Source organism: Lonchura striata, chromosome 17 (assembly GCF_046129695.1).
Source record: "Lonchura striata isolate bLonStr1 chromosome 17, bLonStr1.mat, whole genome shotgun sequence".
In the NCBI taxonomy this organism is placed as follows: domain Eukaryota; kingdom Metazoa; phylum Chordata; class Aves; order Passeriformes; family Estrildidae; genus Lonchura; species Lonchura striata.
The window spans coordinates 1,260,573-1,277,840 of record NC_134619.1 but is presented as its reverse complement, the minus strand read 5'-3'; the positions used below and the strand labels follow the sequence as shown (position 1 = coordinate 1,277,840).

The 17,268-nt window shown below is 51.0% G+C and overlaps 1 protein-coding gene across 5 annotated transcripts; it reads left to right on the top strand.

Moving 5' to 3' along the window:
* The first annotated feature begins 6,094 nt into the window (after window positions 1–6,094).
* KCNG1 (potassium voltage-gated channel modifier subfamily G member 1) lies at window positions 6,095–15,202 on the top strand. 5 transcript variants are annotated; one of them, XM_021534030.2, is made up of 5 exons: window positions 6,095–6,160; window positions 9,523–9,636; window positions 10,551–10,739; window positions 10,884–11,688; window positions 12,177–15,202. In XM_021534030.2, exons 3-5 carry the CDS (start codon window positions 10,654–10,656, stop codon window positions 12,945–12,947), a joined length of 1,662 nt encoding a protein of 553 aa, XP_021389705.1. In that variant the 5' UTR covers window positions 6,095–6,160; window positions 9,523–9,636; window positions 10,551–10,653; the 3' UTR covers window positions 12,948–15,202. The 5 variants fall into 5 exon arrangements, with proteins under 5 accessions (XP_021389705.1, XP_077643101.1, XP_021389700.1 ...); XM_077786975.1 differs by lacking the exon at window positions 6,095–6,160 and adding an exon at window positions 6,373–6,541 and having other exon boundaries at window positions 10,887–11,688; XM_021534025.3 differs by lacking the exon at window positions 6,095–6,160 and adding an exon at window positions 6,373–6,541.
* Window positions 15,203–17,268: the final 2,066 nt, after the last annotated feature.

Here is a 17,268-nt window from a genome sequence, read left to right as displayed (position 1 = left end):
CAACAGTAATCTCAGTAATTAAAACGGAATCGGTGTGTGCTCAACCCCCTCCTGAGAGAGCCAGCCCGGCCCAGCCCAGCCCAGCCCAGCCCAGCTCAGCCCAGCCCAGTTCAGCCCAGCCCAGCCCAGCCCAGTTCAGCCCAGTTCAGCCCAGCCCAGCCCAGCCCAGTTCAGCCCAGTTCAGCCCAGCAATTACAGGAGTCATGCACGATGGCTTTTGCCTAATAATTTTTTTCCTTTATACTGTCACAATCATTTTAAAAGCTGCAACACAATATCTATTTTCATATGAATCGAAAGTATTTTGACTAAGATAATTATTTCCCATCCACTGAATATATCGCCAGTATTAAAAATTGACTGAGCAAGAAACAGCGACATAATGGAAGCTGATCTCCTCTTATGTACATTTCTGAACGGAAATAAATGACTGAAAATTGTCTGCCAGGTGACATTTGGCAGCCTGAGTGATCTGTCATCAGGGAACCAGTAGATTCAGTTTGGATTTAAGGACCCTCTTGCCCCTGAAGTGTTTCAGAGCACGGGTTCTGGTCAGGTTCTAACCTGAGGCAGATGAATAATGAAGAATTCAGGAGCCTCATCCATTCTCACTCATAAAGCTGAACAATGCTGCTGCTTAAGCACATGCTTGGGAAGGCATTTCTCAGATGCTTGCAAGGCTCTTTCAGTTCAGTAATCAGAAAAAAAACCACGATATGTTTTGGGAAGCCTGCCAGAGTCATTATAAATAATCCACTGGTCCTGATAATTTCAATACAGCAGTTCCCTGAAACTCATTTCAGCCCGAGAACCTCCCTCTCCAGTAAACATTTTCCACTGCTCTTGTTGATACACAATATAAATTAGTCATTTAAACACTCTAGAATTTCTGCATTTTACCAAATATTTTGGAACAGAAGCATTTTTGAAGCTGGTTCCTGGTTAGGTGCCACAGTTCCAATGGCATTCCTCGGCTGCAAAGGAAGCCAAGGGACAAGAGTCCCCCGCAGTCAGAAATTCTCCTGCTGAGCCTTTTCGGGGGCTCGTCACACGTTCAGAGCAGGCAGGAGCTGTGCTGACACACAAACGTGCATGCAGAGGTTCCTCTCCTCACCCTCCCAGGGAAATCCAGGCTGGGTGGGAGCAGAGCTGACAGCCAAGCTCCTGAGATACCCCGAGGAGGAAAAGCTGAAACCGAGCCCCAGGGAGGCTCTCTGAGCACACCCACACCTCTCCACCTCCTCAGTTAAGGAGTTTTCTGCCCAGTTGAGCTCCTGACTGCTCTCTGGCCTCCAGCTCGTTCCCTGCTGGTTTCCCAGCCCCGTGGCAGAGCAGCAGCTGGTGCTGGTGGCACCCAGCCTCTCCTGCCCACACACCTGCAGGGCCCCAGGTCCAGCACCCGCCAGCCAGCAGGACCCGGAGCACTCCCCGGGATCTGCTCAGGGAGCATGGGGGAGGCTGGCAGCACGAGGCACTGGAGTAAAATCTCAAGGGTTTGGAAATTAATTTTAGCCGCACCGGGCACCTTGCAAGCACAAACACGGCGTCCCCAGAGCTGTGCTTGGAGGAGGGATGTGTTACTCCTCGCTCCTGCAGTGCCACTAGCACGACACAGACGTGCAGGAGCTCCTCAGGAGCTCTCCTGGATGATTTGCAGCAAGGACAAACAGAAGCAGAATGGGAGAAGAGCCTGGTGCTGCCTGTGCACAAACACAAAACTCCCAGCAAGCTGCACAAGGAATGAGGCTAAAGGAAAGCTTCTCTGCCAATACAAACACGAGGAGTTGTTAAATGAGTCAAAGTGGGAGTAAGATATGTCAGTGTAACCCCCTCTCTGCTGCAGACCTCCTGTGATCTAATCAGGTGATAGCAGCTGGGATCCTGCTGACCAGAAGTGACCGTCAGGGCCAGAATTCTGCAAAATGCCCTTACAGTGAATTGAGCCCTGAGTCACCCATTGAGACAGACACAGCTTATTTATTCATGGTGGGCACCCACGTTTCCTCCAAAGCACCTCAGCTGGCAATAAAGGGACCATAAGGGGATTAAATTCATGTTTACCTCAAGCAGGGCAGGTGAGGAAACCTTTAGCATCCCTTGGCAAAAGGCACCAAACCCAAACACTCCTGTGCCTGCTCCATGTGCTCGAGGGGAGCTGCGCTGAGAGCTTTGAGAGCCACTTGGAACAGCAGCTCTGAGGCTTTGGGGCAATTCCTGGTGGCTGGCAGAGCCCTCCCTTCCCTGGGAGCACAGGAGGGGCTGCAGGGACAGGCACAGGCAGGGCTGGCAGAGTTCCTGGGCATGGACCATGGTCTGCAGGCACGCAGGGCTCTGCTGAGGGCAGTTCCAGCACCAGGAGGGGATGCAGGACGAGGGGAGCAGGAAATGTGGCTTGCTGAGTGCAGCCCCCTGTGTGAATCCCTTTGGATCTCTGAGGCCCAGCTCAGGGTAAATGGCTGGTTTGGCTGGGTTCTTTGTAACACAGCTCAGGGACAGGTTTGGAAGCTCTGTCCTAGGAAGGTGCTGCTCCAGAGGTGCAGCACAGAGAGTAATGGAGCTGTTCATGAGAGCAGACAAGAGAAGCAAGCAACAGGAATGCCTGCATCAGCCATAAATCAGCAAGGAAATGTATCACCGTGCACTGACAGGAGCATTGGGTCCTCCTGCAGGAAACCTGCTCACCTGGAGGGGCCAGAGCTGCCCTCAGTGCAGTCTCCTTGATCTCAGGGGATGGCAGCAATATTGCAAACAGCAATCACCTGCCACCCAAAATCGTTCAGGCTGGCACAACCCTCTTGGAAAAGTGGGGTTTTTTTGGCACTGGAAGCCATCAGGAGCCCCCAAAGCCATCTCTTCTCCAGGTTCACAACCCCCAGTGTCCCAGCAGAGCAGGTATTCCAGGCACTGCCAGTCCTGGTGGGCCTTTTTGGCTCCAGCCTGGGGATGTTTTCCTGCCCCAAGTGCCCAAAATGAATGCAGTTCTTCAGAAGAAAGAATTTCTTCTCCCATTTGTTTGGGAGGTGAGAGGTGCTGTGAAGTTGAAATTCCTTGTTTGGCTGGCAGCACTGCTCCTGAGTGCAGGATGATGCTGGAATTATCTCAAAAAGCCAGGGAAACTGATAGAACAGGATTTCAATGTCAGCAATCAAAGGAACAGAAGGAAAAGCAGCCACGGGCTATAAAAGTGATGAAAGTGGGTTTAAAATTTTTCTCTGCAGCACTGCCAGCTCCTCAAGGAGCACGAAGCAGTTGATTGACTCTGGGAATCCTTGGTCAGTCCTCCATGCCCAGCTGATCACTGCAGAGAAGCTGCTGGGGCACTCCTGGTCCCCGTCAGGGGCAGGGAGCAGCTCTGGCTCCCCCAGGAATTCTGTGCTCGTGAGGGATGTGGTGAGACAGGCCTGAAGAGGGAAAACCCCATTTGCCAGAGCAGATCCAATATTGGCACAGCCACTCCTCACACGGATGCCCACAAAGTCCTTGGCCTCACCTGGACCTGCCAAGCCAAGTCCAAAGCGGGGGAGGAGTGGGGACCAAGCAGGTGGCAGGACATTCCTATCAACACTGACCACAATAATAACCATTTTCAGTCACTGCTGCTCAAAACTGGACATGAGAACTGCTGACTTGCAATGGAGAGTTGCACTCCTGCCACTCCTGTCTGTCTCCAGATGGAAATGGGATCCTGATCCAAACAGCACAGATTGGGGATGATTTATTGGACAGCAGAAAAACTCTGCATCAGTCACAGGGTGGCACTGAGTTGTCCTTTTGTGCCTCCTCCTTTAGGATTGCTGTGACTCCATGGGCAACCAGAACTCACAGAAATAAGAGCTGGCAAGTGAAGGTTGCTGGAAATCTCCCCTGCCTCAGCCAGTCCTGAGAGCTCTTTACACAATCTTTTCTTTAAATCTCCACTGAACAGATTTACAACCTCCTGAGAATCCAGCTACTCACAGGGCGATACTTTTGTCTGGTTTGTTTGTTTTTTTCTCTGATATCTAAAGTAATCTCTAATTGCACTTCAGCAAATTGTTTTTTGTCCCACCATTTGTGGTCAGGGGACAAGTGTTTACTGTCATCCTTGCAAATGTGTTTATACATTTGAAGACAGTTGTTGAGTCCTTACATTGTGTTTTCTTTTCCAGCTCAAATAATGAATTCCAGCCTTGCACAGCTTACATTTCCCAGCCTCTCCCAGTTGTGGCTGCTGTTCTCCCTGCTTTGCCTGCATCAGGGTGAGTGCGGTGCCTGGGAGCTCCGGCCCAGCCTGGCCAGCCTGAGCGACCAGAAATAACAAATTAACGCCTCTGCTGGCTCCGGCTGCTCCTCCTGCTCCTGGCAGCAGCGGCCCCGCAGCCTGCAGCTCTGCCCGGGCTGGAGCCACAGCCAGAGTCTCCTCTGCAGCCTGTGGCCCTCACGGCGCTCATCTGACGGGCAATATTCCTCCTGTGTGGCACAGCACCTGGTTTTGTCTCCTGCAGATTCACCCTGTTGAGTTCAGACAGGCTCTGCAGCACCTCGGGGTCGTTTGGAACCTCAGCCTGGCACCCCGTGCTGGAATCACTGCACATGTTCTAGAAATGCCCTCCACTCTGCCACCCAAGTTATCACAGCAAGCACTGACAGAACTGTGCCCAGATTGCTCCCTGGAGACCCTGCTCGATGTGTGCTTCCTCTTGGACAGCACAGACTTCCCAAATACAGGATTTGTTAGCAAGCTGCTACAGACTGTTGTACAAAAGCCAAAACTCTCGTACCTGTCACTGCGGCCAGTGAAACCAGTCACCTCCCTGCTACAGACAAAGGCTGAGAGCCTGCTCAGAAACCTTTCCAAAGTCAAACAAAAATCCTGTGCAGTATCAGGGAGAAGCAGCCCAAGCTGGCAGCCCCAGTCGCTGACAGCCCTCTACACAACTGCTGTTCAACAGCTCGGGCTGAGGAATATCAGCACGACTATTCCTGTGTGCCCACACAATCCTGAGCCACAGTCCGATTTAGTTTAGGGGGAGAAAAGAGGTGTTTTGCTAAAATTACCATAGTATAGGTTTTTCATTTGTATTACCATAGCAACAAAGGACTTGGCTTGAGACCCCGCAGCGAAGGGGTGAAGGGCACAATGCCCCCAGGAGCAGACAGCTTGTCTCTTTGAGGTGCTGTCCCCATCCCGCACGGAGGTGCGGGACATCGCCTGCAGGAAATTCCCTCCGAGAGCAGTGCCTCGGCAGGGAAGGGAAACCCAACCCAGCGGTGCCGCGATCCCTGCACCCACGGGGGCACGGCAGCACAGGGATGGGAGCGCTCACTCGAGACTTGTGGCAGAGCAGAGCTGCTGCTGGCTCCTCAGCCCTGGCACCGAGACTCAGCTCGCTGCTTTCAAGTGGAAATTACATCCACACAGGGAACTTCCACCCAGATGTCAAACAAATGCCATTCTGAAGTAGCGCTAGGCAATACTCTCCAAGTCTGGTCAATGCCCCGGCGTGCTGATCGCTGCAAGGGCGCCCCGGGAGCCAAGAGCGGGCTTGGCTCTGCTGGAGCCTCCGCGCAGATCGGGAGAGAGCTGGGATGGGATTTGTGCTTTCATGGACACTTGAAATCCCACTTCTCCCGGCGGCGAGCGCCCGGACAGACGGCAGGGGAGGGATGCCGGGGCAGCCGGGGGGTGCCGGCCGTGCGCGGGGCAGGGCTGCGGGATGCCGGGGCAGCCCGGGGGTGCGGGATGCCGGGGCAGGGCTGCGGGATGCCGGGGCAGCCCGGGGTGCGGGATGCCGGGGCAGGGCTGCGGGATGCCGGGGCAGGGCTGCGGGATGCCGGGGCAGCCCGGGGGTGCCAGCCGTGCGCGGGGCAGGGCTGCGGGCGGCCCCGGGCCGGGCTGCGCTCCTCCTCGGCTGCGGGAGCTCCTCCTCCTGCTCCTGCTCCTTCTGCCGCTCCTGCTCCGGCTCGGGCTGCCGCCGCCGCCGCTCGTCCGGCGCGGGCGCTGCTCCGGTGCCGGTGCCGGTGCCGCGCCATGCGCGGGGCCGGGGCTCGGCCGGAGCGCTCCCGTGCCGCCCCCGCCCGCGGCCCCGGCGCTCGGTGCGGCGGAGGCGCGGCTCGGTAGCGCCCGGTGCCCGCCCCGCCGCGGGGCTCCGCGCTCGCCGCCGCCGCGGGCAACTTGCAGGCAAGTTCGGGCAACTCGCCCGGCCCCGGGGCGGCCGCTGCGGGGCAGCCCGAGCCGCCGAGCCCCGCGGCGGAGCGGGCAGCGGGCGGGGCCCCGGCCGCAGCAACAGGTCGCGTCCCCGGCAGGGATGGAAGGCAGGCGGCGGCCGGCACTCCCCGCCGGAGCCGGGCCGGCCGCGCCGCCCCCCGGCCCCGCTCGGCCGCTGCCCGGCCCCGCTCGGCTCCTGGCCCGGCGGAGCGGAGGAGGCTGACGGCGCTGCGGCTCCCGCGGCGGGCTCGCTGCCGCTGCTCCGGCTCCCCCGGCCGCTCCCGCGTCCCGGGGCTGCACAGCGCAGGATGGAGGCTCGCCTTTCCAATCCCTTCCGCCTTGCCTGATCCGAAGGTCCTTTATCGCTTTCCTTTTTAAATAATTAAGGGGTGGCTTTTCTGTTGGTGTATTTACTGACTTCTGCTCGTTGGTGACTGACAGACACATCAAGTGAACTGTTCTTGACAGGCAATGTCTTTCCGGTAGATTTCTTTTAATTGGGAAAAGACTTGGGGTGGGGTTGAGGACAGGACGAGCATGAAAGAACTCTTCCATGACTACGTATCGTTATTTCGGTAGCAAAATATTTATCAATACAAGTCAATGTCAAATCTTTTACTTTTTCAAATTATGTTTGATTGCTATGTATGACTTGCTAAAATTTGTTGACATAAATATGTTTCACAGCAGGAGAGTAACTGCAGTTATTAATCCTAATGTGTTTCAAAACATTTTCCTGGGGATATAAGTTATTTGCAAAGTTATTTCACTTCTGACTATTAGCAGTAGAATAAGGCTCAGCTTTATAAAACCAGTGAGTAACATATTTGACATAATTCTCTTTGTAGGTTGTCATAAGATGCCACAATTGTCCAGCTCAGGGAGAGCAAGACAGAGCATATTTTTTTCATCCTATCTACTTTTCAGGAGAGTTTTATTTCATATTATCTGTTGACCTTTCTAAGTTTTACTTTGATTTGGCTGGAAGTGCAGTTTTGCAAGCAGAGTTGAAGTTTGAGATCTGTTCTTACCTGGCAGTGAGGTACAGCACAGAAATCCTGTGCCAGGGGACAGCTGAGTGTGGCACTGCTTGGAAATGCTGCCTGCTTGACTAAGGAAAGACTAAAGGAGGAGGGATCATTACATTGTTCCTGATGGAATTCTTTCCAAAAATTCACTATATTCATTTTCAACCTGCACTGAAATCTGAAACTTTTTTTTTCCTATGGCTTTTTAAACTTAATTTACAAATGGTAAAAAGCAACAGAGATGAATTGCAGGTGCTGGAATTGATAGAAGAGACTAGGGGGGAGTTCTGCATCTTCTCTACAGGCTTGTTACCATCCAGGCACAACTTTGAATTGTCTGTGCCGTGGAGCAGGAGCAGGACTCCTTGCAGGAGCTCTGATTACATCAGAGATGCACTGCAGAATTCAAAATACTGCAGCGGACACTGGGGGGGGAACAACACTTGCAGTGGAATTTTATCATGTTTCTCATGAGTTCTATTTCCTTCCCTCAGAAGGGCATCTTTAATAATTCTTTTCCCATTGCCTCGGAGTCTGGCATCCTTCCTGAATTTTGGCTGCAAGTGAGGGCAGGACAGATTTCTAATTTGATTTCTTCAGCAAACATAATGGATATGATCTTGTGCGGGACAGATTTTTGACAATATGTCCTCTCTCACTTGCCGTGCACAATCCACAGCCCTTGCCCTAGGTCAGTTATTCCCTGTTGCTGCAGGTTCTAAAAGCCAGAGTGGATAATGCAGGAAGAGGCAGTCTTGCCCCAGTAAGTTTACAGAAGGTGAGAGTAAGATGCTCAGAGAGAAGGGGTTTGGATTTGCCCAGGAGGAGAGCAGCCAGGAGGCTGGGCTGGGCTTCAGTGAGCCCCAGGCACTCCCAGGGCAGGATGCTGCTCAGAGCCCAGCCAGGAGGGCTTTTGCCATTGGGTCTGACATAGCCAGAGCAGAGCAGAGCAGGGCAGAGCAGAGCAGAGGGTTTTTCTGTTCCAGCAGAGCCTTAAAGTTCACCTTGGGAAGCTTGGGGCTCTAGGCTAATGTGTTTCTCTGACCTGACGTTGCTGTGTGTTGTCTTTACTCCTGAAGGCATTTCTGACCAGCTGTCCCCAGAGCCATCAGGCTGCAATGGAGGAATAAAGCAGCTTGCTTGGCTCTAAGCTCAACAGCACGAGTCCTTCTATTAATGAGGGCTCTCTCATCCCAAAGCAGTACTGACCATCATTCTGTCGAGGCACCCTCAGAAGGAAAAGAAGAAACACACAGAGAAAGGCATTGGTTTATTTTGTCGCCTTTCTCCCTTCCCTCAAGTCAGGCCACGTTTATTACTGTCCTTATTCTCCTCCTACTCTTCCCCTGTAGATATGATGCTGCGTGTATCTGAGGCAAGGAACATGAAAATAACCCATGTGGAGCATCAGATCCTACGTGGGATTTGTAGGCTTGGCAGCTCTGCTTATGGCAAAGCAAGGAGCAACCTTCTCTAAGTGCAGCCACTCAGTGTGGCACACGGGGGATTCATTTGTCCAATTTGTTGTCTCACACGGGTCCAGGAGCTGGCAGCAAAGAAAGAAATCCCTTTTTCTTTGCTCTGCTCTTTCACAGTTGCTGCCTCAGGGTTACAGCGTGTGTCTGACACACGCAGAACATTTACATTTCCCTCTCCATTTCTTCCCATTGTGTCAACTGTGGATGCACTGGGGGATCAAACCAGTGACAGAATGAGCTGCCTCCTCATTTTTCCTGGCTGAGATTCAGAGGATAAGTTGTTGCTAACCAACATCATCTGGTATTACAGAAGGGAAAATGGTTAACAGCTCCCACTTACCCATATCTTATATCAGTCATAATCCTCATTCTGTTTGGACCAGCCCTGCATTAGACGTGGCTGAGGCAGAAGGGAAAAGGCATTTTTAAATAAAACAGCAGTTGGTCTGGGAGATGAAGCCCCACAAAAACATCCATCAGGTTTCCATATCAAACCATAGCTTGCACCTCAGGCATTTCTTCTACTGATCCATGGCGGGGGGTGGGACAAGATGAGCTTTAAGGTTCCTTCCAACCCAAACCATTCTGTGATTCTGGACGAGTGAGGGGTCAGGAGATAACTCTCCATCCAAAGCTGACCTGTTTGTAAGTGTGCAGAGAGCTGCTCTGTTCAGCCCAAACCCCCTGGGAAGCTCAGGGGCAGGACTGAGAGAGATTTTAATTGAAGCATTGTAAGTACCCTTGCAGCAAGGAGAGCTCTTCAACTGATATGCAGCTGTGCTTTGAGCCCTTTGCTGTTGTGTAATCACGGGTTTTTCTTCTTTAATAGGTATGTACCACTCCTGGTGTGGTTTATAAACCCAGCTTCTGAAAAGGAGGGTTCTGTGGCTCAGCAAGTGGCCCTAGCAGGGGGTGTATCCCTGGGGTGCACATCCAACGGGAGGTAAGTGCAGCCAGGACAAGAACAAAACTCTACTGAAGCCAATCAACTGGAATATTTATTCCTTTCCTGTGAACCCGAGGCTCGAAAGCCAAAATACTGGTGCATATTTAATGTCTTTATATTGTACAATCCCCTTAATAAATAAATACTCTTACCCAGTGAAACTCAGGGAGTCCATGCACTAAGCTGAGGCTGAGTGTGCAGATAAGAGTCTTGGAGCAGTGCTGCACAGCCTCCTGTGGAGGAGCAGATTCCAGGGGACTCTCAAAGTGCAGTGACTTAGGGAGGCCAGAAGTTTGAACATTTCCAGCTCCTGAGTTTGATACCCAGCTGACCTCTGTTCTCTTCACTCCCTGGACTTTACGCCAGTGTTGCATGAGCTGAATTTGAACAGGATTTTCCAAGTTGTCATTAGAAATGTTTGGGTTCTTACAATCAGAGGTAAAGGCAGCTTGGCTCAGCACACTGCAAGGACAAAGCCCTATTCCTGCATGTAGGGTGTCAGTGAGAACTGAAACAACCTTCCGAGGTTTGTATGGAAATCCTGTGTTTCTTCTCAACCTTTTGTAAATGAGGCCATAAAAAGGGAGTTGCCATGTCATTAATCGTGTGTAAACTCTATACAAATGTTTGTGTGATCACCAATACAAGTGAGCTTTTCCCCCCCAAGTTGTTTCTAGTTGGCCTTTTAAAAATTAGTCTTGTACTAACTGTTTTTTAGAAGTGTGTATTTACTGAATTGCAACATAATTGACTTCTGATTCTTTCTATATATTTCATGGGTGCTAAAATACTCAGAAGTTTTATGAGTAATACTTTAAAAAATTATACTATTTCATTTTCTACAAAACACACTTGAGTTCTGTGTCCTAATGTGCTACTGTCATCGTTTTTATACCTCCACTCTGAACCAGAAACATCCTGCCATGTGGAGGAATTATTCCTGGTTTCCATCTTTATCTGCTGGGAAGTGAGACCTCTGTATCTGAGACAGGAGAAGCCTCCAGTGTGATAAATATGCCAGGCAGAGCTCCTGAACCAGACACGGCCCCTGGCACGGGGTCAGTGCTGCCCAGCTGGACAAACCCAGCCTGCCCAGAAAGGTCTGACCATGCTCAGCCACTGCTGCTTCCTTTCCAACTGCTCTCATCATCCATAAGCGCTTTTGAGCTCCAACCACCGCATTTGTTCAAAGCCTGAGAGCAGCCTGCCGTTTCCTCACCCCCCGTGTCTGTTTTCTGTTCCAGCAGACACTTGCAGAAGCGGCGAAGGGATGCAAAGCTGTCTTCCAAGATGACTCTTATGCCTGGAGAAAATTCCGACTATGACTATAGCGCCCTGAGCTGTACTTCAGATGCTTCCTTCAACCACACGTTCTTTCCAGAGTCTGAAACCCTCAAGGGAGTGTTTTACCAAAGAGCCAGGCTAATCCACCCTCAGGAGGATCTCCTCAAAGGCTTCCACCCCGAGGACCGCAAGCGGCACATCATCATCAACGTGGGGGGCATCAAGTACTTGCTCCCCTGGACCACGCTCGACGAGTTCCCCCTGACACGCCTGGGACAACTCAAGTTCTGTACCAATTTTGACGACATTCTGAACATCTGTGACGATTATGACGTGACGTGCAATGAATTCTTCTTCGACCGCAACCCGGGGGCGTTCAGGACCATCCTGACCTTCCTGCGGGTCGGCAAACTCCGGCTCTTGCGGGAGATGTGCGCGCTGTCCTTCCAAGAGGAGCTGCTCTACTGGGGCATTGAGGAAGACAACTTGGACTGGTGTTGTAAAAGGAGATACCTGCAAAAAATGGAGGAGCTCACAGAGATTAATGAACGGGAGGATGACCTCCTAGAAAATGAAACAACAGGTGAAACAGTAGAGGAGACAAAAATTGGTTTGTGCATGAAAAAGTTGCAAGACATGGTGGAAAGGCCCCAGTCTGGCCTTCCTGGAAAGGTGTTTGCGTGTTTGTCTGTTTTGTTTGTAACTATTACAGCAGTGAACTTATCCATCAGCACCATGCCTGACCTGAGGGAGGAGGAGGAAAAGGTAAGTTAGCTTTCAGGATGCCAAGTGGTATGTGCTGGGAAGAGCAGAGCAAGTACAAGGTCTGAGGTTATTGACTTCAATGGGGATTTTGCAGCTGTCTTTAGAGGGAGGAAAATGCTGTGAAGAATATTGGAAATGTTAAATGACTCTTCAATTACTTGTAAGATAATTAATCACATCCAGTTTTATGTCCAAAGAAAATTCCCTTAGTGTGCACTCTCGTGTATATTACCTTGTTAGATGTCGTATTTGCTATTTAGAAAGCCTGAAATTCCCGAGCAATATCTTCTGTGGAATAAGCGGTGCCTTTCTAAGTTTTGCATTTAGCATGTTCCAAACTGCCGACGTGTTTCCCCATAGCAACAGCTTCGATTCCTTTAATCTTTTGGGTTTAAAAAAACCAACACAGAAGCCTCCCCTCCTGTCACCGCACCAACTAAAACAGTTATTACCCAGAGCAGATTACAAACTCCTCCTCTTTCCTGCAGGGCGAGTGCTCCCAGATGTGCTACAATATTTTCATTGTGGAGTCTGTGTGCGTGGCATGGTTCTCCCTGGAGTTCCTGCTCCGATTCATCCAGGCCAGGAGCAAGTTCGCGTTCCTGCGGAGGCCGCTGACGCTGATAGACATAATCGCCATCCTGCCCTACTACATCACCCTGCTGGTGGACGCGGGCTCCGAGGGCTCCAGGAAGCCCAGCTCGGGCAACATCTACCTGGACAAGGTGGGGCTGGTGCTGCGGATCCTGCGGGCGCTGCGCATCCTGTACGTGATGCGGCTGGCGCGGCACTCGCTGGGGCTGCAGACGCTGGGGCTGACGGCGCGCCGCTGCACCCGCGAGTTCGGGCTGCTGCTGCTCTTCCTGTGCGTGGCCATCGCGCTCTTCGCGCCCCTGCTCTACGTCGTCGAGAACGAGATGGCCGACTCGCAGGAGTTCACCAGCATCCCCGCCTGCTACTGGTGGGCCGTCATCACCATGACCACCGTGGGCTACGGGGACATGGTGCCCAGGAGCATCCCCGGGCAGGTGGTGGCCCTGAGCAGCATCCTCAGCGGCATCCTCCTCATGGCCTTCCCGGTCACCTCCATCTTCCACACCTTCTCGCGCTCCTACCTGGAGCTGAAGCAGGAGCAGGAGAGGATCATGTACAGGAGGGCGCAGTTCCTGCTGAAAGCCAAGTCTCAGATGAGCAATGAGTCCCAAGGCAGCGAGGTTTTGTTCACCACTCTCTCTACCGAGGCTAGGGACAACGAATGACATTTACGCCACTGCTCCTTTTGCTGTCATTGTATCAGATTCCGTCTTTTAATTCGCACCTTACAAAGGTAATCCCCACATTAAAACGAAGAGAAGGGGCTCTGACTGGGATCTGATGTGGTTTAAGAAGTCTGTTATTATGCTGTTCCTTCCCCCCCATATAATGTATAGGGCAGAACTTTCACTGAAATCATGCAGTGGGATTTAAGGATTCAAACTTCTCTGGCAACAACAAAAAAAAAAGAGCAACATATAATTATGCACTTGACAGGCTGTTTTGCCATTTGTAATACACATTTTTCCAACCGAATCACAATGTACATAATCATTAAACAGGCTACCATTTTTCTTGTTCCTCTTGTATATAAATAATGTAAATACATCAGAATTAATGGTTAAATTGTCTCCCAGTAACACGCCTTAGAGCGTAATGGAAATAACCACAGATGTTTGTCCCATTGTGCTTTTAAAAAACGTCAAGTAAGATTTGTCACTCAGCACAGAACCAGCTCTTTCTTTGCCAGTCAGCCCTAACCACAGCAGAACAGAAGAATCGAGCTGTTTATAGCCTAACCTTGCTGAAGATGTAAATACTCAGAGCTTCAAAATTTAATTGACGTTACAGCATTGATCCCATGCCATCGAATGCAACATTCCAAGGAGCAAATCCTTGGAGTTTGGTAGCACTTAATGTTATTACCAAGAGGTGACTAGCTGCAAACCCAGTGAAATATGCATGAGGAGATGCCAGCCTTCCCCACCATCTGTTCCCAGTTTCACTCCTCGGCTCTGAAAGGGAACTGGGAGGGGGCAACTGAAAGGGAACTGCTGGGCAAACTGGGGCCACCCCTTCCCACGGGCTGGAGCTCTGTGCCAGCGAGGGAAGAAGAAAATCTGAGCCATGGAGGGGCACACGGAGAGCTTTGTGCTTCCCTGTCCTCCACCAGGAGGGACCCGGCGCAGGAGCCACCTCACCTCTGCCACTGTCACACGCCTGGGTAACAGGGAGGGTTTTCAATGGGACAGGAAAAGCCATGAACACCCTAAAGCACAACCAGGAATTGCTCACCTGGGTGCAGGCTCTGTGCTGGGGCCACAGGGACATTCGGCTTTGGCACAGGTTTCTGTGCAGGTTCATGACACACCCTGGTTGTTTCAGAGGGAAGGACCCTGACCTGCAGAACAGCTCAGGAGAAAAACTCCAGAACTTCAAAACCAATTAAATCCACTTGTTTGATTTCAGGTGTGCTTAGAGGTAAAGAAAAGCTGATTTCAAGGGTTTCACCTATTTTCCACTCTTTCCCAGTAAAATTACGGACTAGCAGTTAAGAGCTTGGGGAATTTAAAAGTGCCCATCACACTGACCAATGCTTCTTTGTCTTAATATTCAGAAATACTATTTCTTATTGGCATTGCTGAAGCAGGTTGCAAGAAATGTCAGAATGCATAATGGCTTTATGGTTTAAATGAAGGCCAAGGACACAACATTGCCCTTCCAAATAAAGTAAAATCAGTTTCTCGGTCTGTGCTGTTTGGCCAAACCCACAGCACACTGATTTTCTGTTCAAATGTCTTTAAAATACAATTTGAAGATGTTCTGATATGCTTGTTCCTGAAGGAAAATTCCAAAACTTTTAAAAATGCACTTTACAAATAACTGGGGCTCTAGCATTCTCCAAGCCTGTGGTAGGGAAATGTGCTTATGGAACATTACTGCAGAGTGCTAAAATATCCAGTCTAAACTCTTGGCAATTAACTCTGTGCCAAAGCTGCAAATGAACCAGCTTTTCACTCTTGTTCTTCATCTTTAATTAGAGTTGGACAAAAAACAGGAACATCGTGACAAAAAATTCTTCTCCCCATTTTTTTTAAATTTCAGAACTGTTTGATCATCTGGAGCATTGGCTCCAGCACAAGTGCTATGCATCTTCTACCTTTGTGTCAACATTCGTTATAAAAAGAACTGGTAATTAGATTAGTCCTGTGAGCAACAGTTGCTTATCTAAGCATGTGTTTGACAGGCTGAGCCATAAATACGGAGCTGTACGTGAATATAAGGAGAAATCAAGACTTACCAAATAAAAACTAAGCTCATTTCCATGTTCTGCTAGCTAATAAATGCTGTAGGGCCATCCATTTTCTCACTGTCATTACGTTAATGTTCATTTCTTTCATGTATCACTTAATTTTTTTTATCCCAAAATTAGAGCTTGATTCTAAAGCCCTTGTCCAATAAAAATAAAATAAAAACACCACCCTGGAGTTGGGTGCTGGTTGAGCAAAACTGTGAAAGCATCTGCTGTGCCAAGGCAGGGGCAGAGGAGCTGTCGGGATGTGCCCACCCTGTGTGGAGCCGTGCTTGGCAGCAGATGCTTGTGACCAGCTGGACGTGTGTGACTGAAGGGCTGGAACCACCTCCCTGGTGTGTCTTACAGGGGGAACTCTTGCTGTAGTGCTTGTGCTAAATAAATCAAGAGCTGCAGCTCGGAGGTGTCAGAGCACAGCCTCAGTGTGAGCCCTGCCTGCTGTGATCCAGCTCTCCTGGGGGCCTCGGTGATCCTGCCTCTCTACACTCCATTACCTGGATTTTTGGTCAAATCCATGAAAGTGATGGCTCGGCTCCAAAGCTGGCAGGTTCCTGTGGCACAGCTGAGGGCTGGCACTCCTCTTTGGCTTTTAGCAGCACGTGCAGTCGCCAGGACAGCTCCAACCAGCACTGGGAGCTTGGCTGGAGCCAAAAGGGCAGTGCCTGTCTGAGCAGGGGCTGGCACTGCCCTGGGTCCTGCAGCAGGGGCTGGCACTGCCCTGGTTCCTGCAGCAGGGGCTGGCATTGCTCTGGGTCCTGCAGCAGGGGCTGGCACTGCTCTGGGTCCTGCAGCAGGGGCTGGCATTGCCCTGGGTCCTGCAGCAGGGGCTGGCACTGCTCTGGGTCCTGCAGCAGGGGCTGGCATTGCCCTGGGTCCTGCAGCAGGGGCTGGCATTGCCCTGGGTCCTGCAGCAGGGGCTGGCACTGCCCTGGTTCCTGCAGCAGGGGCTGGCACTGCTCTGGGTCCTGCAGCAGGGGCTGGCACTGCCCTGGTTCCTGCAGCAGGGGCTGGCACTGCTCTGGTTCCTGCAGCAGGGGCTGGCACTGCTCTGGTTCTGCTCTGGCCAGCTGGAACCCCCCAGCAGGAGCTGGATCCTTGGGTTAATGAATGATGGGCTCTCCCTGTTCTCCTTCAGGAACACAGGGGTGAGGGTGGCACAGGGAGTGGGGCTGGGGCACAGCTGGGCTCTGAGCAGGGCCAGAGAGCACCAGCAAAGGAAATTATCCCCCTGCAGGAAAATCCAGGTGCAAGATTGTACAGGGACACCTCTTCCTTTCATGCTGTCCCAGGAATCACAATCACACCTCTTCGGGACATAAATTTAACATATTTTAACAAAGAATATGTCAGTTCAGAAGAGAATAGGAAGGATCTGTAAAATCTGAGAAAGAAAAGCCCCTGTTGAAAGCAGAATTTCCAGGTAAGGTGGGACATTACTCTCTCCAAAATCCTACCCTTTCCAGCCTCCTCCTGCCTCAAAATCAACACAAGCCCCTTGGTGGGTGCAGCACAGAAATGAAGGCAGGGCCACGTGGCTTCTGTCACAGCACACCAGAGAAGGTGACTGAAACCATTCCTACTGTGCTAACATTCACTGCAGGTCAAGGTCCTCAAAAATTCTCTGCAGGAAATATTTAGAGCTCGACCCTTTACAATGCTCCCACTGAATTCAGTGCCCCAGATCTCCACAGTCAGAGGCTTTAGCAAAGTCTCATTCAACAAGAAGCTCATGCAGGGCTGAGCAAGTCAAGGAGAATTTTGTGTGCTGCCACCCTGAAAGTGTTCAGAGTTTGGCCTATTAATTTTTAATAATAAAACTAGTCCTCCCTCCCTTTTTGCTCATTGTTTTTCTTTGTCATTTCTCAGTGTCTCACATCTCTGAAATACTCCCTAGAAATCCCTAACGAGATGAGGAATGTCATTAGCCATGAGCCTGCCAGGAGCATGGTGAGGAGGCTGCAGGATCAGGATATCAGGGGATCTTCTGCCCTCTTCAGCAGGGCTTTTACTTTTTCTTTGCCTGCAGGAACTAATCCAGAAGCAAATGTCACTTGAACAGAAATTAAGTTCTGCCTCAACTGGAACCACAGCAGGCCAATTAGGGTAATTAGAGCATATTTGCTACACTTTATAAATATTCATTCATTATCCCTGCAGCCCTTGTGACAGGAGCTGGAGCCTTGTGCAGCACCAGAGGCAGGCAGGGCACAGAAACCTGTGTAACTCTGTCAGGC

What these genes read in the sequence shown, in the direction of transcription:
- KCNG1 (XM_021534030.2), top strand. Translation starts at nt 10,654, where the DNA reads ATGCCAGGCAGAGCTCCTGAACCAGACACGGCCCCTGGCACGGGGTCA. An exon ending in AACCCAGCCTGCCCAGAAAG is followed by an intron (nt 10,740 to 10,883) that starts GTCTGACCATGC and finishes TTTCTGTTCCAG; the next exon opens with CAGACACTTGCAGAAGCGGC. An exon ending in TGAGGGAGGAGGAGGAAAAG is followed by an intron (nt 11,689 to 12,176) that starts GTAAGTTAGCTT and finishes TCTTTCCTGCAG; the next exon opens with GGCGAGTGCTCCCAGATGTG.